This window comes from Gigantopelta aegis, chromosome 6 (assembly GCF_016097555.1).
Source record: "Gigantopelta aegis isolate Gae_Host chromosome 6, Gae_host_genome, whole genome shotgun sequence".
Lineage (NCBI taxonomy): Eukaryota > Metazoa > Mollusca > Gastropoda > Neomphalida > Peltospiridae > Gigantopelta > Gigantopelta aegis.
The window spans coordinates 46,252,547-46,274,622 of record NC_054704.1 but is presented as its reverse complement, the minus strand read 5'-3'; the positions used below and the strand labels follow the sequence as shown (position 1 = coordinate 46,274,622).

The following is a 22,076-nucleotide window of genomic DNA, read 5'->3' as shown; positions in this document are numbered from 1 at the left end:
TCTGAGAACAAATAATTTATTTTCGCTCATTCAAGTGTTCAAAATTACAATTTATTACATCAATAAAAGTCAAAGTTACAAGTACAAGGTTATTTTGGCAAACAAAATTAATTCTTTATAAATGTTTTACCTTCTAGTGGTACTTGTAGAAAGCTTCTGAACACTGCCAACTTAGTTGATCAAAGATACCTCTAAATCTCTAAATAGTTATTATAAACAAAGTTTATTTTGTTTAATGACGCTACTAGAGCACATTGTTTTATAAATCATCGGCTATTGGATGTCAAACATTTGGTAATTTTGACATACAGTTTTAGAGGAAACCTGCTACATTTTCCATCAGTAGCAAGGGATGTTTAATATGCATCATCCCACAGACAGGATAGCACACACCATGGCTTGAATGAGAAATAGCTCAATGGGACCACCAATCAGAAAACTCTTAAAGCATGCCTGTTGTGGGCACAACCTCTGACTTCACCAGAGTTCTGCCCCAAGTTGCTGTCTAAAAAGTACAACACCAAAGTATCAGCTCCCCCACCAACAGATATTTCCCACCGGATTTTCCAAATATGGGATAACATTGTCCTATTTTCCTTTCCATTCATTTTTTATTTTATTATTATTATTTTTTCAAATGAAACAGCCCATAATAACACTATCCAATAAATGCAGTTTGTTTCATCTTACCATATTAATGAAATTGATGTGTTTATGTAAAAGAAACTATGGTAACAGTTTGGTGCATTTGTTTACAAATGTTAGCCAATTAGCCAAACTGTCAAAAAATGATGGCTGAACTGCAAACAACATTAGATTTTTGGATAAGCTTTTTGAACAGTTTTAATAATCAAATATATTTGACAAATTTAATTTTAATTTACATAATGTACATACTTCTGCAGTGACCAAAATGTTAGTGTATTTAATGACACATTGAGCACATTGATTAATTAATCATCGGCTATTGGATGTCAAACATTGAGTAATTATGACACAGTCAGTAGAGGAAACCCGCTACATTTTTTCTAATGCAGCAAGGGATCTTTTATATGCACTTTCCCACAGACAGGAAAGCACATACCATGGCATTTGACCAGTTGTGGTGCACTGATTGGAACGAGAAAAATCTGCAGTGACCAAAGTTAAAAATGCCATACAATTTACCCATTTATACCTTTTATTTTCATGGAATTTGCAACATATTTGAAAATGCCATATAATTAAGAAACAAAACAATCTAGCAGACATCAAGAGTTTCTCAGTCTAACTACAAAACAAAACTATTATTTATATTTAGTGGCCATTAAAAATTATCAACAAGTTCACAAGCATACAGACCCAACTCTATTTTAACTAGGTGGTTATTGAGGGACACAGCAATGTTGTGAAGACAAATTCCACAGGTGTTGAGGTTGTTGAAAATGAAGAGGAGAGTTTGACACTGAAGTGGCAAATGGTTTGGAGAGGGGAAACTCAGTCTGGTGTGGCTTTTAGGCAGGTGGTAAATGAAACAATAATGTGGGTTTTTTTAACGACACCACTAGAGTACATTGATTTATTAATCATCGGCTATTGGATGTCAAACATTTGGTAATTCTGACATATAAAGGAAACCCGTCATGTTTGTTTTACTATTAGTAACAAAGGATACTTTATATGCACCATCCCACAGACAGGATAGCACATACCACAGCCTTTAATATACCAATTGTGATGCATTGGGTGGAATGAAAAATGGCACAATGGGCCCACTGACATGGATCAATCCTAAAATGACTGTGCATCAGGTGGGGCTTGGTAAACAAGTTCAGGTTTGAGATGTTTAAATAACGCCCACCGACAGGGATTGATCCTAGAGCAACTGCACATCAGGCGGGGTTTGGTAAACAAGTTCAGGTTTGAGATGTTGTTTAAATAACGCCCACCGACAGGGATTGATCCTAGAGCAACTGCACATCAGGCGAGGTTTGGTAAACAAGTTTAGGTTTGAGATGTTGTTTAAATAACGCCCACCGATAGGGATTGATCCTAGAGCAACTGCACATCAGGCGAGGTTTGGTAAACAAGTTCAGGTTTGAGATGTTGTTTAAATAACGCCCACCGACAGGGATTGATCCTAGAGCAACTGCACATTAGGCGGGTTTGGTAAACAAGTTCAGGTTTGAGATGTTGTTTAAATAACGCCCACCGACAGGGATTGATCCTAGAGCAACTGCACATCAGGCGAGGTTTGGTAAACAAGTTCAGGTTTGAGATGTTGTTTAAATAACGCCCACCGATAGGGATTGATCCTAGAGCAACTGCACATCAGGCGAGGTTTGGTAAACAAGTTCAGGTTTGAGATGTTGTTTAAATAACGCCCACCGATAGGGATTGATCCTAGAGCAACTGCACATTAGGCGGGTTTGGTAAACAAGTTCAGGTTTGAGATGTTGTTTAAATAACGCCCACCGACAGGGATTGATCCTAGAGCAACTGCACATCAGGCGAGGTTTGGTAACAGAGTTCAGGTCGGAGATGTTGTTTAGATTGAACGAAGTGATTGGAGGCTCTCTTGGTGTCCTGCTATCTGGAAGGTGGTCACTTGACCACGTTTGGTAAATGGAACAATAAAAAAAAGAAGTTTGTTTTGTTTAACACCACCACTGAGCACATTGGCTACTGGATGTCAAACATTTGGTAATTCTGACATACAGAGAGGACACCCACCACATTTTTCTGTTCGTAGCAAGGGATCTTTTATATGCACCATCCCACAGAAAGATTAGCATATAGCACAGACTTTGGTATACCAGTTGTGCACTGGCTGGAACAAGAAATAGCCCAATGGGCCCACAGATGGGGATTGATCCTTGAGCTTGGTAACAGAGTTCAGGTCGGAGATGTTGTTTAGATTGAACGACATGATTGGAGGCTCTCTTGGTGTCCTGCTATCTATGTGGGAGGTGGTCACGTATCACCATGTGGTATCGGGAAGACGAAGTTGAAAAAAAACAACACATCCCCTACCTGGCCCAACACCTTTTCTTATGAGGTTAGATTTAGACTAAACGCCTACCAATGGGGATTGTTCCTAGAGCAACCGCGCATCAGGCAAGGTTTGGTAACAGAGTTCAGGTCGGAGATGTTGTTTAGATTGATGTCTTGCCATCTATGTGGGAGGTGGTTATGTGATCAATGTGTTGCCTCAAGAAGACAATGTTAAAAAACAAGCATTTTAAGAGTACTGCCAGAGCAATACATTTTTCCTACCGTACCCAATTTTTTTTCGTATCTCCTAAATTCAAAGGCCATAACTCTGTGAAAAATGGGTAAATCGCCATGAAAGTCAAACTTGTTTTGTAACAGTACATGATAAAGCTATAAAATAAATTTTATCTCAGTATCTTCGGGCAAACAAATTTTTGTATCTCCCAAAGTTCAACGGCCATAACTGTGAAAAATGAAGTTACTTGACTATGTAATATTTAGTATTAACTGATAACAACTGTGCAAGTGGTATAGTGCCTCTTGTATAAAAGCAACACAAGGTGGTGCTCTGGCATGAGAGTGGCTAACTGAACATTTTCGTGGTTGACCTTTGTTGATTTTTTTACATGGTACTTGTTGAAGTGAAAGCACTCCCTAAAACTAAAACTAGTAGTCACATGACCTTCTCGATAGTGTTGTATTATTCACAGAATATATTATGACACAAAAATTGTATTGGGCTGCATGGAGCAATTAATGGTGGCATGGAACCTACACTGGCTGTAACTCGTGAATATGTTGATAACTGTAAAAGACCCCCAGAGCTCACACTGAATAATTTTGTTTGAGCCAATTTTTAGATATGTAAAGTATTTCTTAAAAACATCATTACAAAATGGCAAATTTAAACAAAATTTTATTTCCAAATACTAAATGATGTAGCCACTTTGTATAAAAATTAGCAATTGGCTAATTTGGCAATTGGCAGGATGAGCCCTGAGCCTTTTATAATTATATAAAGAATATTTATTAACATATATGTTTGTACTAATTATTTTGAAATTAATTTATGCATTCATGAAATATAGTAATGAAGAAAACCAGTCAACTACATGTATTTACAAATATCAGTGAACAAGGTAATCAAAATCAATGTAAAAAAAACATGATAGAAACTAGTCTGTCTAAATAAATAAGCTGACAGGTTTTCACGAACAATAAATAGTGGACTTTGACACCAATATTGGTTACAACTAATATCTATGCATTTAAAAACAGCCGAGTGGGCATGTGGGTTTACAAAGTAACATTCAATTTGGTGCCTGCATTAGATTTTAAATATAACCAAAATGTTATTACAGTAGGAGCAGAATATTCCTATCAAATGTAACACAAAAAACAAATAGAACGAAATTACAAATGGCAGAGCTTCCAGAATTAAAATAAAAATCCACTAGTTGTGGGATGAGCAGGGCTAGCTCTGCCACTCGCCAAATTCGCCAATTGCAAATTTTAAACTCAATTGACGAATATTATTTTAATTTCGCGAAATAATTTCATGTAATGAGTGGTATTTTTGGAAAAATAATGGTGGGTTTCTTCAATTTTTGACTTTAAATAGATAAATTCACTAGCCATGGTTAAAAATCTACTAGCCCTACTTCCGTATTTACTGTAAACGGTACCAAAAATACTAGAAAGTGTATTAAAAAACCCCCACCATGCCCATAAATATCCATAGCACTTTATATAACACTAATAATAATAACTGACATGTAATTTGTAATGTTTATTTACAATTGCACGGTGGAATAAACTTTTTACTAGCCCCACCTGAAAAACACAGGCATTGGGCTACTGTATTCTAGAGGCCCAGCAAATGATATAAGCTCTAATGATTTACTATAATTATAATACATACTCAGCAAAATTAATTTTTTGCAAATGTAAGATTTGATCATAGACGACTTCTAAACACTGTTTCAGTGATGCATGCAAAAATGTTGCACAAATTGGGGTTTTCATGCATTTATGAAAACTATCGAAACACATGTTCGGCTAGAATTCTTTATACTTTGGTTCATAACAATACTTGATCACTTTTGTTTGCTCTAAATTGTTATTTCAATTAGTAAATTTTAAAGAATATCGCACAATGTCAACACCGTACAATGGAAAAAGCCTTTTTTTCTCCACTCCTTTTTTTTTTTTTTTTTTAAAGCATATTTAGAGAAAAATATCTACTAGCACTTAATAATTTTGTTGAGTACAGTAAGTAAACAAAATCACCAAAGAGAACTTGTTTGTGTTAAGTAAAAGGTTAAACCTATTGGTTTGTTTTGCTAGATTAAGATGTTATCAGCCCGGTATGTACGGCTCTAACAAGTTTATAGAAAACGACGTAATCTTATCAACACCTCGGATTTCTTCATCCAAAAGAGGCAATTTGGTTATGTAGAAATCCTCGTACAAATCATTAATCTGAAAAAAAAGAAGAAGAAATAAGTACAAACAAGCATTTTGAAAGTACTGCTTAAGCAAGATACGTCCTCTACCTGACCCAACAATTTTTCGCATCTCCTAAATTCAAGGGCCAAACATCTGTGAAAAGTGGGTAAATCACCATGAAAGTTAAACTTGATCAGTAACAGTACATGATAAAGCTATATACAAAACTTCATCTCAATAGTTTCAGGTATTGCAAAACAAAAGTCTGGACTTTTTTTCATATCTCCTAAGTTCAAGGGTCATAACTCTGTAAAAAAAATGGGTACACTGCCATGAAAGTTCATCTGTAACAGTACATGATAACGGTATATACACAATTTCAGTTCAATATCTCAAGGCCTTCTACAAAAGAAGTCCAGAAAACCAATTTTCACAATGCCTAAGTTCAAGGGCCATAACTCTATCAAAAATGGGTAAATCGCCATGAAAGTCAAATTTGATCTGCAACAGTACATGATAAAGCTATACACAAAATTTCGGGTTAATATCTGAAGGCCTTCTTGAAAAGAAAGTCCGGAAAACAAATTTTCATATCTCCTAAGTTCAAGGGCCATAACTCCGTCACAAATGGTTAAATCGCCATGAACGTCAACCTTGATCTGTAACAGTACATGATAAAGCTATACACAAAATTTCAGCTCAATATCTCAAAGCCTTCTGGAAAAAACATCCAAAAAACGTGGGACAGATGGACGGACAGACAGACAGAAGGACAGAGGTGAAACCTATAGTCCCCTCCAGTTGGACAGGTAGGGGACTAATAACTCTATATACTCAATTCCATGAGAAATGCAAACATATCTGATAATTCACAGATTGGAAATCCAAGTAAACCAAGACACAAATCTATTAACTTCTATTAAAAGGCTTTGAACAAATTGTTAACATCATCATTTCAATTTATTTTCGTGCTTATATCCGATTAAGGTTCAAGCACGCTATCGTGGGCACACACCTCAGCTATCTGGGCTGTCTGTCCAGGACAGTGGGTTAGTTAACTGTTAGTGTTTAGTGAGAGAGAAGAGGGTGTAGTGGTTAAAACTTGCTCTAAGTGGGAGCCGGTACTGGGCTGCGAACCCTGTACCTAACAGCCTTATGTCTGATGGCTTAACCATGACACCACCGAGGCCGGTAATTGTTAACAAGGGTAAAGCCTCTAATGGTGATGTTAAAGAAAACAAACTTTAACCATTTCAAAACCAATGTTGAGTGAAATCTTACAAACTAAACCAATCACTCGGTGAACAGTATCACTGTCAAGTTTCAAGGTGTTTTTTTTTTCAATGACACCATTATAGCACATTAATTTGTTCATCATTGGCTAGTGGATGTCAAATATTTAATAAATCTGACATAATCTTAAACAAAACCTGCTACATTTTCCCATTAGCAGCAAGGGATCTTTTATATGCACTTTCCCACAAACAGGACAGCCTTTAATACACCATTTGTGGAGCACTGGTAGGGAAAGAAAAAACAAATCTGAGAATGGATCCATTGAGAGGGTTTGATCCTGCGATCAAAGCACTTCAGTTGAGGGCTCTACCAACTGAGTTTGATTTTGCCCTTCAGTATCACTGTACTGATCTAACATTCTATTGAAAGAATACTATATAAAACTACCAATATTTTAGTTAATATTTATTTACTACCTTCTGATTCCCCATGCTCCCAGGAACAGGCTAGTCTTCTAAACACTAAAAATTATGAGAACGATACCATAAACAGAGCCTGACTTTTCTATTTAATGTTTGGTAAGTTCATCCCGACAGACCATTTTAACATTGAGTAAATAGATGTTGGGAGGAGAGGTGGGGCAGAGTTCAGGAATTTGTTTTAATTGTTCTAGTTACAGGGAATAATATTTCTTTGGAAAATCTTCCCCTAAATAACAGATGTTCAACAGCAGAATATATCTACCTGATCCAAGTATTTCGACTGTATCTTATTTCTTGCCTTACAGAAATTGCAAGGTACTTCATCTTTCTTTGGCATATGAAGCTGGTTGACTACAATATTGTGTGTGTCGATGCCATACTGAGCAAGCTCCTGTACAAGGCGTTCTGTCTCATACAGTGACAAAAACTCGGCTATACACACACAGATAAATGTAGTCTCATCCTACAAGTAAAAACATAATTACAGTTAGTTTAATTAATGATAGTGCAATTGTTAAAACTGTTTTCCCATTCTGTCTTATGCAGCGACAACTCAGCTATACCCATATATCAGGGTTTTAGACTGCATCAAAGTCAAGGCGATGAACATTGTACCCAAAATACATATGCTCAAAATAATCAAAGTACACATGCCCAAAATAATAATTAAGTACAAACATACTGGCCTAAAAATATTTCACCTCAAAACCACTGAAATGTTACGGTTAAATGTTAAAATAACCTGAATTGCATTTCTCAATATTGACAACTGTACTGCTGTTAATGACAGTACTGAACTAAACTGACCTTCCTGACTCAGAAAAGACAAAAGTTCCCATTGTGCCCAAATTAGTGAAATCTAAAGCCCTGTATATACGCAATCGCATCCTGCAATAACCAATGATATGTTTAAAATTTGATTATATTGTGTGATACATTAATTATACACACCACACATGAAGAAATTGCGGGCTGGTTTGCAATCACAACTGGCTATGTCCAAAGTCATGGTTTTAAGAAAAGCAAATTTTAACATTTAAAAAATTCAGAAAAAATCTGATCAGAAAGCATTTGCTTTAAATTTAAATTATAACATAGCTTTGAATCATAGCTATACTCAACAAAATTAATTAAGGGCTGGTAGACATTTTGGTCACTGTTTACTAGTGTTAAGTGTGAGCATGCCTTGATTTCTAAACATTGTTTGAGTAAATTCTAACTAGTAGTGCACATAAAAATGCAAGGTTTGTATGCTTTGTAAAAAACACATATGTATATTGTACCATATATATAAAGTTAAATGCTGAAAATATCTACTGGCCGTTAATTAATTTTGTTGAGTATATTCCATGTACACACACAAACACACCCCAAAAAAAAAAGAAGAAAAAAAAGAAGAAATTATGGACTACTTATATTTTCATAAAAAGCTGATAGGGACTAGTTTTGGTTGTCTGCCCTTGAAATATAGTTTGACCCCAAAAATAAAGATTACTATGAATTCTACCTGCAGCAAATCATAATACCAAACATTTAAAATGTAAATTACATTTAAAATAAATAAAATCCACATAGTTATTACCGCATTTTTAAACTGTTCATTCACTTGTTTGATTGTTACCAACATTTCATCAAATTTTTGTGACATCTGATCAGCATTCAAGTCTTGCAATCCAAGCATACCAGCCATCTGGAACATTACAAAAAACTGTTAAAGGGAGGGTAAACTCAAATAAGAGCCTTATGTGTTGGAAAGATGCATACCCGGACCATCAACACATACTGACACTTTAACAAAAGAAAAACGCGTAATTTTAGAGTGAATAAAAAAACATAATTATTCCTGCTAACTGGGGGCAGCCATTTTGTTTTGTTTTTGTGACGTTCAGTGGTATAGCTTGGGGCGAAGTGACGTCAGCTCCGTCCAACTTCTCTTAAGCACAGTCTAAACAAACGCTCTAATTTATGACAGGGCGCTTCGCTTTCATCAACCGGACTTGTAAAACAACATAAATAACTTGCTAGTATAATAAACTATTTAACTAAATATATTTCAATTTGCATCAATAGAACGAAATGGAGTTATAGTATTTTTCTCTTTAAAAATTCCAAAGAAAAAATGCTTAGTATTAGGCCTATTGGTAGGGTACGTTTGAGCCAAAACGACCACTCACGATACCCAAGTGATAATTTTCATTTTTTTTGGACTACGTAATTGTTGAGTTTTGTGATTTTAGATGGGAAAGTCTACTTAATCAAGGCTTTTACGGAATTACTTACAGTAATACAGTGATAATGTCTATTACGATTTGAGGGGCATCCGCGCAGCTATCAGACAATACCTTGTGATCTTACTAAAAGAGGCACATCTTTTTAGTGTGTCTAGGGACCGTCTAAATATACACCTGCAAATCAGAAACCACAGGTACAGGCCACGGAATGAAAAGACCAATTAACCAAGAACACACTCGGATTATTATTTCAATACGTGGGTTAATTTAGGTACAAAACATAATACAGTTATTTCAACACTTTGACAATGGTGGCTTATTTTGTATTGAAAAATAATATATACTTGTTGCTGGCTTACTGGGATGGATATTATTACAGAACATTGCGATGCATCCGCAAAAATCAGGTATGTTTTGTTTCTTCAGTTCGAAGACTAATTCCTGACGTGACACATTGGGTATTATGTAACCACCAGCTCGCCAGAGGGCGCATTCACTGGGATGGTACAAAATGGCTGCGTCCGTTATAATATCCGCAAAAATCAGGTATGTTTTGTTTCTTCAGTTCGAAGACTAATTCCTGACGTGACACATTGGGTATTATGTAACCACCAGCTCGCCAGAGGGCGCATTCACTGGGATGGTACAAAATGGCTGCGTCCGTTATAATATCCGCAAAAATCAGGTATGTTTTGTTTCTTCAGTTCGAAGACTAATTCCTGACGTGACACATTGGGTATTATGTAACCACCAGCTCGCCAGAGGGCGCATTCACTGGGATGGTACAAAATGGCTGCGTCCGTTATAATATCCGCAAAAATCAGGTATGTTTTGTTTCTTCAGTTCGAAGACTAATTCCTGACATGACACATTGGGTATTATGTAACCACCAGCTCGCCAGAGGGCGCATTCACTGGGATGGTACAAAATGGCTGCGTCCGTTATATATAATAGCCGTCACATTTAAGTGTTTTATTAATTAACTATACGATTATACTTGTTGATATTAAACAATAATGTGCGTTATATATCGTTGAATATGCATACCTGGCCAAATGCCTTAATTGTCCCTTCCTTTTGCTATAGAAAAGAAAATACATGTACCAAAAAGTAATAATAATATTGCACGTAAAATTTGTTAGTAATGTTCTTCATTACAAAAATATTTTAAAAATTAAATATATACAGGGAGACCTGTCTAAACCGGACCCTGAACAAACCGGAATCCTGTTAAAACCGGCCACATTTCATGATCTCAAATGTTCTAAATTCTAAAAAGCGACCCTCTAAACACCGGATCCTGTCTAAATCGGATAAATATTAGGTCCCAGACATAATCCGGTTTAGACAGGTTTCACTGTATATGTGTATTATCAAAGACCGTAAAATAATTTAGAAAATAGTTTCTTGGTAATTAAAATGGTCTCACATTCTAAAGTACGTAATTGTAATAAGTACACTTCTAAAACAAACACCATAATGTCATTTAACAAAAACTGTACCTTGCTATGCTTGAATTTACCTGTGAAACAAATGGACTAATTTGATTCTTTAAGCGAAGGAGCTTTCCCAGACCTTTCTCAATGACAGACGGGAATGACAGTAGTCGCAGAGTATGTCCAGTTGGAGCAGTGTCGAACACAACACAGGAGAAGTTCATGTTGCGAACTAATCTGCAAGACATACATAATAAAGAGGTTAAATAACAAATGTATGACACAAAAAGAAAGGAATTACTGTATACACATTGTTTAATTGGTAACTGTTATGTGTTTAATATTTGTTTCTACATTTTAAAGGTACAGAAATATGAATTGTTAGAATAATAAAAAAAAATTGTATTATCATATCACCATTCATGGTGCACTGGCTGAAACGAGAAATTTCAAAGAATGTCAATATTTTAGTAACTTACTTCATTACTTCAGCAAAACTCATAGCCTCATCAATACCAGGAAAAGCACCAAGCAACTCTTGCACCATCCCTTTGCCCATTGACATCACATCACCTGTTAAAATCAATAATTATTTTTAAATACCAGAAGGATGTTGCTCACTGATAAATCCCCTGCTGGCTCAGTGGGTTATTTTCCATAGCAATCACTCAATTCTCTGTTATTACTGGTGTGTAGAAACCAGAAAATAATGGCATTAGCTGTCATCTTTGTAGGAAAATGCAAATAATGAGCCATTTTTTTTAATGTGGAAAGAATACCAATATAGCTTCAGCAGCATGTTTCTTCTCTTACATTGGAACCATGAACAAACCTAATCAGTGAGGCAAAAACCTATTATGTAATTTATGAAACAAGAGTACCGGTGAGGTACATGATACCCTGTATTTCCATACGGACAACGCCATACCATAATATGACCTGTCAAAGATGGGTGTGTAAAAAAGAGAAAAAGTAGATTACCTTGATCAAAATATTCATCAGGTAATTCAGAGAATCCAAGATTTGGGTCGATTTCCTGCAAAATAAATCCTAAATATTTACATTTTGTACATATTCACCGATACAATTTTAAATGCAAAATTATATAATGTTAAAGTTTGTTTTGTTTAACAACACCACTAGAGCACATTGATTAATTAATCATCAGCTACTGGATCTCAAACATGTGATATTTCTGACTCGTATTCATCAGAGGAAAGCTGCTATATTTTTCTTAAAGGTAGGGTCAACTCAAACAAGAGCCTTATATGTTGGAAAGATGCATACCCGGACCACCAACACATACTGACACTTTAGCAAATGAAAAACGCGTAATTTTAGAGTTAATAAAAAAAAAAAGATTATTCCTGCTAACTGGGGGCAGCCATTTTGTTTCGTTTTTGTGACGTCCGGTGGGACAGCTTGGGGCGAAGTGATGTCAGCTCCTGACCATCTCCTGTATGTACAGTGTAAACAAAAGCAGTAATTTTCGACACGGCGCTTCTCTTTGATCAACCTGACTTGTAAAACAGCATAAATGACATAATAATATAATAAACTATTTAACTAAATATATTTCAAGTTGCATTAACGGAACAAAATGGGGTTATAGTATTTTTCTCTGTTAAATAATCCAAAGGAAAAATGTACACTATTAGGCCTATTGATATGCTATGTTGGAGCAAAAACGACAACCCACGATACCCAAGTGATAATTTTCTTTTCTTTGGGACTACGTAATTGGTCAGTTCTGTGGTTTTAGATGGAATAGTCTACTTAATCAATAGTTTTACAGAACTATTTACAGTAATAAACCATGTCCATTACAATTTTAGGGGCGACAGGTAATATTCCACAATACCGGTATGTATTTTTGTGTCTAGACAGCGTCAATTAATTGGCTTGTCTGGTTACCAATCAAATACACACCTGCCAATTAGGAATCACAGGTAGAAGTGACTAACGGCATAGACCAATTAACTAAGAAAACACTCCGTGTATCTTTTCAGTACGTATGTTAATGCATGAGCAAAACATTGTTAATTGTTTCGACTTGTTGTATAGCCACTTTGACAATGGTATTTTATTTTGTATTGAAAAATAATATATGTATATATTGATATACTTATTGCTGGCTTACTGAGATGTGTATTATTACAGAACATTGCAATGCATGACTATTTATCATCCCGCAAAAACCAGGTAGATTGTGTTTCTCTAGTTCTAAGGCTCATTCCTGACGTTACGCGTTAAGTATTACGTAACCACCAGCTCGCCAGAGGGCGTACTCACTGAGAAGGTACAAAATGGCTGCGCCCGTTATATATAATAGCCGTCACATTTAACCGTTTTATTAATTAACTATACGATTATATGTATTGATATTAAGCAATAATGTGCATTATATATCGTTGAATATGCATACCAGGCCAAACGCCTTAATTGGCCTCTCCTTTAATGCAGCAAAGGATCTTTTATATGCAGATTCCCAGAGACAGGAAAGCACATACCATAACCTTTGACCAGTTGTAGTGCACTGGTTGTAATGAGAAAAAACCAATCAGTTGAATGTAACCATCGAGGTGGTTTGATCCATATAATGTTAATTACCCACATACTATATGTACATGTTACCGACAGAATCTCGGACTTGCTTATTATGTCAAATTTTACACCAACAACATCAGGGTTTCAATTAGACAACGGCTGTCATGCCCCCCTACGTTTGCTGTAAAGCCCTCTCAATTCATCTGTATCCTCTAATGCCATCAATGCTCCTCAATAAATTACCTTTATTTACCTTGTCCTGGAAAAGTACTTGAATTTTCAGTGAAAAATAATTAAATGTAATTAAGCCAGTTTCAAATGAAAGAATAGTTTTTCAGAAAAGTCAACATTTTACGAGTTATCCTGGTTACAAAAATAGGTATCGAAACCTTTCGACGCAGAACCAAAATGTTCACCAAATTAGGTTGTCATGACCTCCCCAATTCCAACACATACTGATAGTTGTTTTTCCATAGTGTAGTTATAAATTACACAATAAGAAAGTGAAAATTATATTATATTCCACTGATATACAGATTCATTTATTCCATACTGGACAAAGAACAAATTGTCGAGGGAAGATATGGAAGTCAATCCAAAAAAGGAGATGGCCAGTTCGACTGATGGTTATAGTTTTAATCTTGTCTGTCAAATTTTTTATTTGCATTTAGCAAGTACAAAATTACTTTCTATACCTCTGTATATTTAGGTTCAAATTACATAATCTCTAAACATAAAACTTACCATGGCATACATGTTCTCAAAGCCTTTGACCAGAGTTGGAACCTTGGAGAATTTCTGGTTGAAGGCATCGGAAATGTTATGAGCCGGATCTGTCGAAATCATTAACACAGTCTCACGAACCTTGGACAGCTGCACAGCAAGACAACAGCTAAAAAAAAAAAAAAATATTATTTAATATAATTAATTAAAATTTACCATTTTTCATCTGAGGTGACAGAAACGACAGTAGCATCATTTTGTTGGGCCCTTTGAAGTCCTTTTCTCATGATTTTTAAGGTGCTTACATTATCAATATGCAGTCGCCTATAAGTATTATTGATCAGTACATTATATGATCGGTTATGTAGATATCCGTTATTAAATCAAACAAAAACATTTTAATTTTTTGTTTGGGGGAGGGGGGGGGGGGGGGGGGGTTTAAAAGAAAACATTATGTGATTTACAGCCTTTTAAAATTATTTTATTTATTTATTATTTTTAAGCTACATTTAGACCAGGTAATGTAATCAGACTCCTGGAAAAAAAAAGTCGAGGAAAATGAACCAAAATGAAAATGTTTTAAGTGTATGAAACCTGAATATATATATATTCAGGGTTCATACACTTAAAACATTTTCATTTTCCAGGACTTTTAAGCACCATTTTGGTTCATTTTCCTCGACTTTTAAAAATTCCACGAGTCCAATTACATTACCTGGAAAGGATTTTTTTTAACGACACCCCAGTAAACTGTTTATTCAGTGGTTGTTGTGTCTCAAACATAAGCTACACCTAATCTAGATATATCACATGGATGCTAAAGTTGTAAAAATACATAAAAAATATAAATATTTGTACATTTATTTGTAATGTGCAAATTTTATTTGACTGTGTGTGTGGGTGTGCATGCATCTAAGTCTCAATGTTGGATCTTACAGCAAAACACTCCATAGTCATAATACATATCTAACCACATTGTGGAATTTTTTTTTTTTAGCCATTCAATTATTTTTGGTCAAGATCCATTTATTTGTGGTCAAAATTCAGAATTGAGTATAAACAATGTTATATGCTAACGTCAAAAATATTTTTACCTCAATACCACTAAAATATTACGTTTAATTTGACTGATATAACTTGAAATGCATTTCAGCAACATCTTTACCAGTTGGTAATAACATTACTATATATATTAACAAGATCTAAGAGTGCTCAGAACAGACAAAAAAACTACAAAAAACAGTTGTGCCCAAATTAATGAGATCTAAAACCCTGATAGAATAATAATCTATCGAAGTATTTTTTTAAATTTTTATTAAAAACCTGTACTTCACTTACAAATAAATAATGTACTGGGGTGTCGTTATATAAAAATAAATAAATAAAATTTTATTTTTAGTTTATATTATCCAAATTTTTTAAAATTAAAAAAACCCCTCACTCTTCTACCCAAAACTATGAAGAATTTTTTTAAATTGTAAGTCACAAAACATCTAAACATTAATTAATACATTTACGGTATTATGTTTATAGGTCAGTGCTTATGGAGTACATGTACTTTAAATCATTATTTATTTGTGGTTTTTTAAAAAGTACCCAATGACAAAATTACATAAATCATATAGGCCCTAAACATGTTTTATTTTCATTAATAATTTTAAACTCATTAGTGACATTGGGTTTCAAATACGAAATTTACCGGAATTATACCCGTTCCGTGAGTAACTAAATGTCAATCACATTATTCATTGACAGCACAAAAATTATCTCTTGGACTCTTTGTTACCACCAATTTATATCACAAACAATCAAACCTAACCCATAAAATGATTGTTTATTTAGTTAAATGGTCGCTTCGTTGACATGCATTGACATGTGGATATACCATTTTGCTGTGTATTGAGTCATCTAAGACTTCAATGGAGATCAAAAGAATATGTGTCAACTACAAGTTCTCAACTTTTGCACGAGTCTTGCTGCACAGACGAATAGCAGACATAAGCCTTAGGAGTATTTGTTTTGTTGAAAGGCAATGGTTACAGCTATCTACTGAATTATTTATCTTTGACAGTAGTTTCGAACTCACAAACGTCAGAAACAAGACTGCTGACAGTTACCTAATTTATTCAACCAATCAGAAGTTGTGTTCATTTATGTCCACGCCTTCTAACTGTGTATATATTGTAACAGTTGACCATTGGCAGTCGACCTCTTATAATTACTGTTGCGTGAAGGATATAGTTTGGAACCAGATGTCAAACGTGATTATTTATAAATATATTTTCCAAATAATTATTATTAAATGAAAAAATATATAGATAAAACAATAAATTCCAAGACTTTCCAGGGGGGTAATTAATTTTTCTTGTTTTAAGCACTTTCCATTATTATTATACATGTGTGTGTGTGTCATACTGATTTTACGAAACAAGTGCCAGGATTATTTATATATTCCAAATAATTTTTATTTTTAAATGTAAAATAAAATAAAATTTAAAAAATCCAGGACTTTCCAGGAGGTTAATTAATTTTTCCATCCTGGAGTTTCAAGGGCGAAATTGTTAATAAGGCCAAAAACCGTCCAAATGTCCGTCCCATCATTCTATTAAAATGTGTTTTTTTGTAAATAATTTCAGTTTGGTTTGACGTAAGAAGAAAAGTAAGTGTTTTGGAAGTAACAAAGAAATACAATATGTGTGTGCAATTTACAAAACAATCGGTTCGGGAATAAATAACTTATAGTAAATTAGATAGTATGAAAAAAAATACCATTAGGCCATGAGAATGAAAGTTATAGATTTGCGTCCACCGCCCACATGCCGTGAAAGATACCGCTGAAAATGTTCATTATTTACAAAAAAATTCATTATTTGCACAAAAAAGGCACTTAATGATCATCACACAAATTCAAGTTCCAAATCGTCAATACTGACAATAGTGGTAAGGCCGGAAAAAAAATAATACTTGTTTCCTATTACATGCTGGAAAAATATAGGGTAGGTAGGTAGGAAAAACATTTTATTTTGGAAAATAATTTTATTTATGGTTATTAAATAAAGGTGTTGACTACCAGTATCCAAAATAACCTCCGCATGTATAGAAATGCATTATGCAAACCAACAAGACCATTTATCACAGTGTTTTCCGTAGAAATGAAGTAAGGCATGTAAAGTGACGTTTTGGGGGCATATTTTATGTGCAGTTTTAAATATAATGGCTTTTTTTTTCATTATACAATTTTTAAAAGGACAAAAACCGTATGGTCATTTTATTTTCTATATCTATTTCATAACTTAATTAAAAAAAGGAAATATGTAGTACTATCCACATAGGTGTGTTTAAAGGCTTCTTTTTACATGGGCAACTTATAAATTTATAAAAGGCAAGGCATTTTGAGGGCATCATGGTGCTAACCTATCTGTGGGAGAATACATACAAAAGACCCCTTGCTGTTTAATAATAGGCAGAAGGTTTACTCTCATACTAACACTGAACTTCTGTACTGGTCCAGGACAGACTTGGTTGAACCTTAATTGGATAGAAACCAGTAAATAAGTTATAACAATTTCTTTTAATGAAATTTTTTTTATGAATATTATCTTTCCTAGTGTATCTAAGAAATGGTAGAGTTACCAATTTTATAATTTGCAATGTTAGTTTTATTCTGTATGCATCCAGTATTAAAGTACACACTTGGTTTGAAGCAATCAATTGGTCCAATGAATAGAAATGCAGTACAAATGCTCAGGATGCTCAAACGAATGTTGAAAAGTAAAGTTTGTTTTATTTAACGACGCCACTAGAGCACATTGATTTTTATCTTTAATATCATTGGCTATTGGACGTCAAACACATGGTCATTCTGACACATGGGCGTACATGGGGTGGGGTGGGGGTTCGATGGGTTCGACCGAACCCCCCCCCCCCCCCGAAATCGTTTTTTTTTATAATTTAATATATCTGACAATGATATCCGACATTATTATATTTACTCAACATAGAAATATATGCCCAATATCTCTGCAATCTATTTTGGAACCCCCCTTTTCAAAATCCTATGTATTGGAACCCCCCTTTTCAAAATCCTATGTACGCCCATGTGACACTGTTTTTAGAGGAAACCCGCGAAGTTCCCAGGTGACCACTTACAAAAAATAACGAAACGCATCGAGATCTTACTGACATATTTAATAATTTGATTTGGCAGTAAACTCCATCAGTATCGGTAAACATCCCTCACCTAGTTTATCAGAAGGTCACTAAATTTCTACAAGGCCAGTTTGTCGCTGGAGGAGTAAATCATTAAATATAGTTATTATTATTATTATTATTATTAATCGGAACACCTCGCTACGCTAGATGTAGAGTAAATCGGAAAAGATCGCATATAATATTCGTGAAAACTATTTTCCGACTCTTCGCCCGATATCTCATGAAAGTTACCGAACTTCAATTTGAAGGGAAGTAACTCCATCAATCAATTGTTAGAAAAAAACATTTCGTGGCTAATGGGTCGCCAATAAAACTAAATTTGCGACAGTAAAACCACCAATATGCGTCCGCAAATCTGAAAACACAGTAGGGTTATCCCCTAAATGACACCAAATTAGTGCTTGTAATAGTTTTGGAATGTTTTCGTGGAAATCGTTGTTATATTAAAAAAAAAAAATTGGATATACAAAAAAAGTTTTAGGGTCGGCAGGTTCAAATTAGGGTCGGTCGGGTAACCGGAAACAAACAATATTTTATGATATGCCTAATGTCTATGAGGTCCTTCGCGCCAAAACTGCCATCTCCGTCATAAATTCTGAAGTGTAGCCCAGCAGAGCATTGAATCATCAAGCAGGAAGCAGTATATTCCAAACATTGACAAAATTGCCGAACTCTTGATGTGTCGAATGATGTGATGTGTCGAATGATGTGATTGGTCCTTCACCAATCAAAAGGAGACACTGAATCATATAGGCCCTAGCTAGCTAGTTAGAGCTCAATTCAAAAATTTCAATAGTTTATATTCCACCTTCAAACATGTCAAAGACCTCATTTCGACTTGAATCTACTATGGAAATAATAGATCAATAAAAATCATGAATAATGAAAAACGAAAAAAAAGCCTCATGTGTTTTTAAAGGGACACACCCTAGTTACGGCTAGTTGTTAACCATCACGGCGTTGTTTTTCGCTATTAAACCCATTTTTTCACAAATAAAATTGCACTTTACTTACCGTTTATTATTTAGAATATACATTTCCATTCACCTGAAGTGTTTTTTGGTAATCCTGGTTTTTGTAATACCACAAAATGCATTTTTCGTATTTCATAAAATGGCATGGGTCTCTGAGAAAAAAACGTTGAGCAGACAAGGTCTAATCTATTTTTAGAGGGGATATTTCCATTTCAATGTCACAGATGTTGGTATACCACGTGACCGTTATCATTTTGGTTCGGTTTGTTTTCTCGTGCACGGTTCGCGCAATCAACATCCGATTTGTTGTTGTTCATTTGTGAGATTTTTCTTCACAATTTGTGAACATTTTCAGTAATAATGAAGTTCAGACAAGTAAGTGTCTCAATACAAAACGTTACAAACCCTTAAAACCAATAATTTTGCTAAGTCTTACGATATCTGGAGAGGGGATACAACCAGGACAGAACAGTTGGAACATGTCCAGGAGAGGTGAAAGGAACGCACCCCAAGTCTGTGAAATTTGTCGTGACGTAGGCATTGTTGTGCTTCGAGCGACATCTACCGGTGACATCAGAATACTAACTTTCAAAATTATTTCAAGCAATTGGGACATGGGGATTCCCATGGTATTTATCGATATAAAACCTGCTTTTTCACTCCATTTGATAAAAATGTGATCTAAGTGTGTTACAGGTTTGTAGATTAACCAAATTATAATTTATTTTCGCTGGATGGAACTAGGGTGTGCGGCTTTAAAATTGTTCGGATGCAAACCTATAACTTTCATTCTCTTGGCCTTACAGTGACACCGAGTCACTGTTGTGACTGTGGGACAGACTATAGCTAAGGCTATGTAAAAGACTTGCTAGAATGGGGATTTTATTTTCAGATTCACAAGCTGTAACACTGCGTTCACTCGACGGATGATGCCCTTTTTGTTAATTGTTTTGTTAACTTTTGAAATGATGAAATTATATCATCTTAAAGTAAAAAAGTAAAGTTTGTTTTATTTAACCTTCTGACTACTGCAGGCGAGATATCTCGCCCGACGTCACGTCAGTCGATATACTGTACACTGTATACAGTGCATTCCCCAATTCATATTTCCCGCCGTTTTGCACACGACACTCACCGGAAAAGTAAATGTAATTAAAGAAAAAAGATTTTTTTTCAAAATGGTGGTTTTTGTTTTGATTTTTTCAATTGAAAATACCTTGAAATTTTGAGTTCAAAAAGTGGTTTTCGGCAAGTATTTTCGCTTGACAACAATGGCGGCATGTCGCGGTAATTTTCAGGGATCGATAGCTGATTGTAACAACTAATTTGATAATAAATTTGATCGTTTTACCAACAACGAAAATTACCAAATATTGCAATATGAATCGTAGTTCGGGTTTTAAAAAAAATTCTGGTCAAAAAAACACTGTTATCGGGAATAATGGACATAAATACTGGACAGCTGGCCACAAATGCCCGTAAGTAAACGCAACTTTTTCGATTTTTTGCCTAATTTTAATCACCATTAGCCGATCTAAAATAATAAAAATTACAAAAAAAGACACGAAAATAATACTTACCGATTCATATATGAACTTTATTTCATGTATTTATGAAACATTTAAGTGAATATATGTGAGTAAAAATTATAAACTTGTACCCACTCAACGTGGTTTTTGTTAAAAATTAATCCAGTAGTCTAAAGGTTAACGACGCCACTAAAGCACATTGATTTTTTATCTTATCATTGGCTTTTGGACGTCAAACATATGGTCATTCTGACAGTTTTTTAGAGGAAACCCGCTGTCGCCACATAGGCTACTCTTTTATGTCAGGGGAAAAATATCCGCCCGGTCCCCCCCTCCCTAACCCTAACCCCTAACTAAAAATAATAATGGAGGGGACCGGGCGGATATTATACCATGTCAGGCAGCAAGGGATCTTTTATTTGCGCTTCCCACAGGCAGGATAGCACAAACCATGGCCTTTTTGAACCAGTTATGGATCACTGGTCGGTGCAAGTGGTTTACACCTATCCATTGAGCCTTGCAGAGCACTCACTCTGGGTTTGGAGTCGGTATCTGGATTAAAAATCCCATGCCTCGACTGGGATCCGAACCCAGTACCTACCAGCCTGTAGACCGATGGCCTAACCACGACGCCACCGAGGTCGGTCATCTTAAAGATGACGTGGAATTTAAATTTGCGAAACTTAAAACCCCCCACATAAGTTTAGCAAATAGTTGAATATACCTGGTGGTAGTTTTACCAACGCCACCTTTTCCTCCAACAAATACCCATTTTAAAGATGTCTGTTTTATAACATTGGCAAGAGAAGGTTCATATTGAAGTTCATCCTCTTCGTCTGCCGCAGCAGTAGCCATGGTTGATTGGTTGGTTGTTGTTGTCCGCTGTCTTCTTCGGAGCTCCGCAGATATCGCGCTGATCCTTTGCTGCTATTCAGTTGTAGTAACCTGTGTGGTGGTAGATTCTCTGATTTGAGACATTAACTAATAACTATACCAAATGTCGACACAGTACAAAATACTGTTTCCATTTCTTTTGCTATAAATTCAATTACTAAAAATGTGCCTGTTGTATTATAATGAATGAATCAATGAATGAATCATTCAGTCAATCAATCATAGTATATTTTGATATATATTTTTGATCGCACAAATGATATGTAGGCTATATTTTGTACAAGAGTGTATGCATTGTGAGTTGTCTGTCACTCTAAATCATCCATTTAAATTGTTTCAACAAAAGAAGAAATTCATAAACAAAACAAACAAGCATTCTGACAGTACTGCT

At 35.0% G+C, this 22,076-nt stretch overlaps 1 protein-coding gene across 1 annotated transcript; it reads right to left on the bottom strand.

Annotated features, from left to right (window-relative positions):
• Nucleotides 1-21,686, bottom strand: LOC121376413 (ATPase ASNA1 homolog). The gene is made up of 8 exons (XM_041504276.1): nucleotides 21,516-21,686; nucleotides 14,098-14,245; nucleotides 11,788-11,842; nucleotides 11,286-11,379; nucleotides 10,893-11,043; nucleotides 8,722-8,829; nucleotides 7,402-7,602; nucleotides 1-5,454 (listed from the first exon to the last, which is right to left on the bottom strand). The coding sequence occupies exons 1-8, from the start codon at nucleotides 21,644-21,646 to the stop codon at nucleotides 5,332-5,334; spliced, it is 1,011 nt and encodes a 336-aa protein (XP_041360210.1). The 5' UTR covers nucleotides 21,647-21,686; the 3' UTR covers nucleotides 1-5,331.
• Nucleotides 21,687-22,076: the final 390 nt, after the last annotated feature.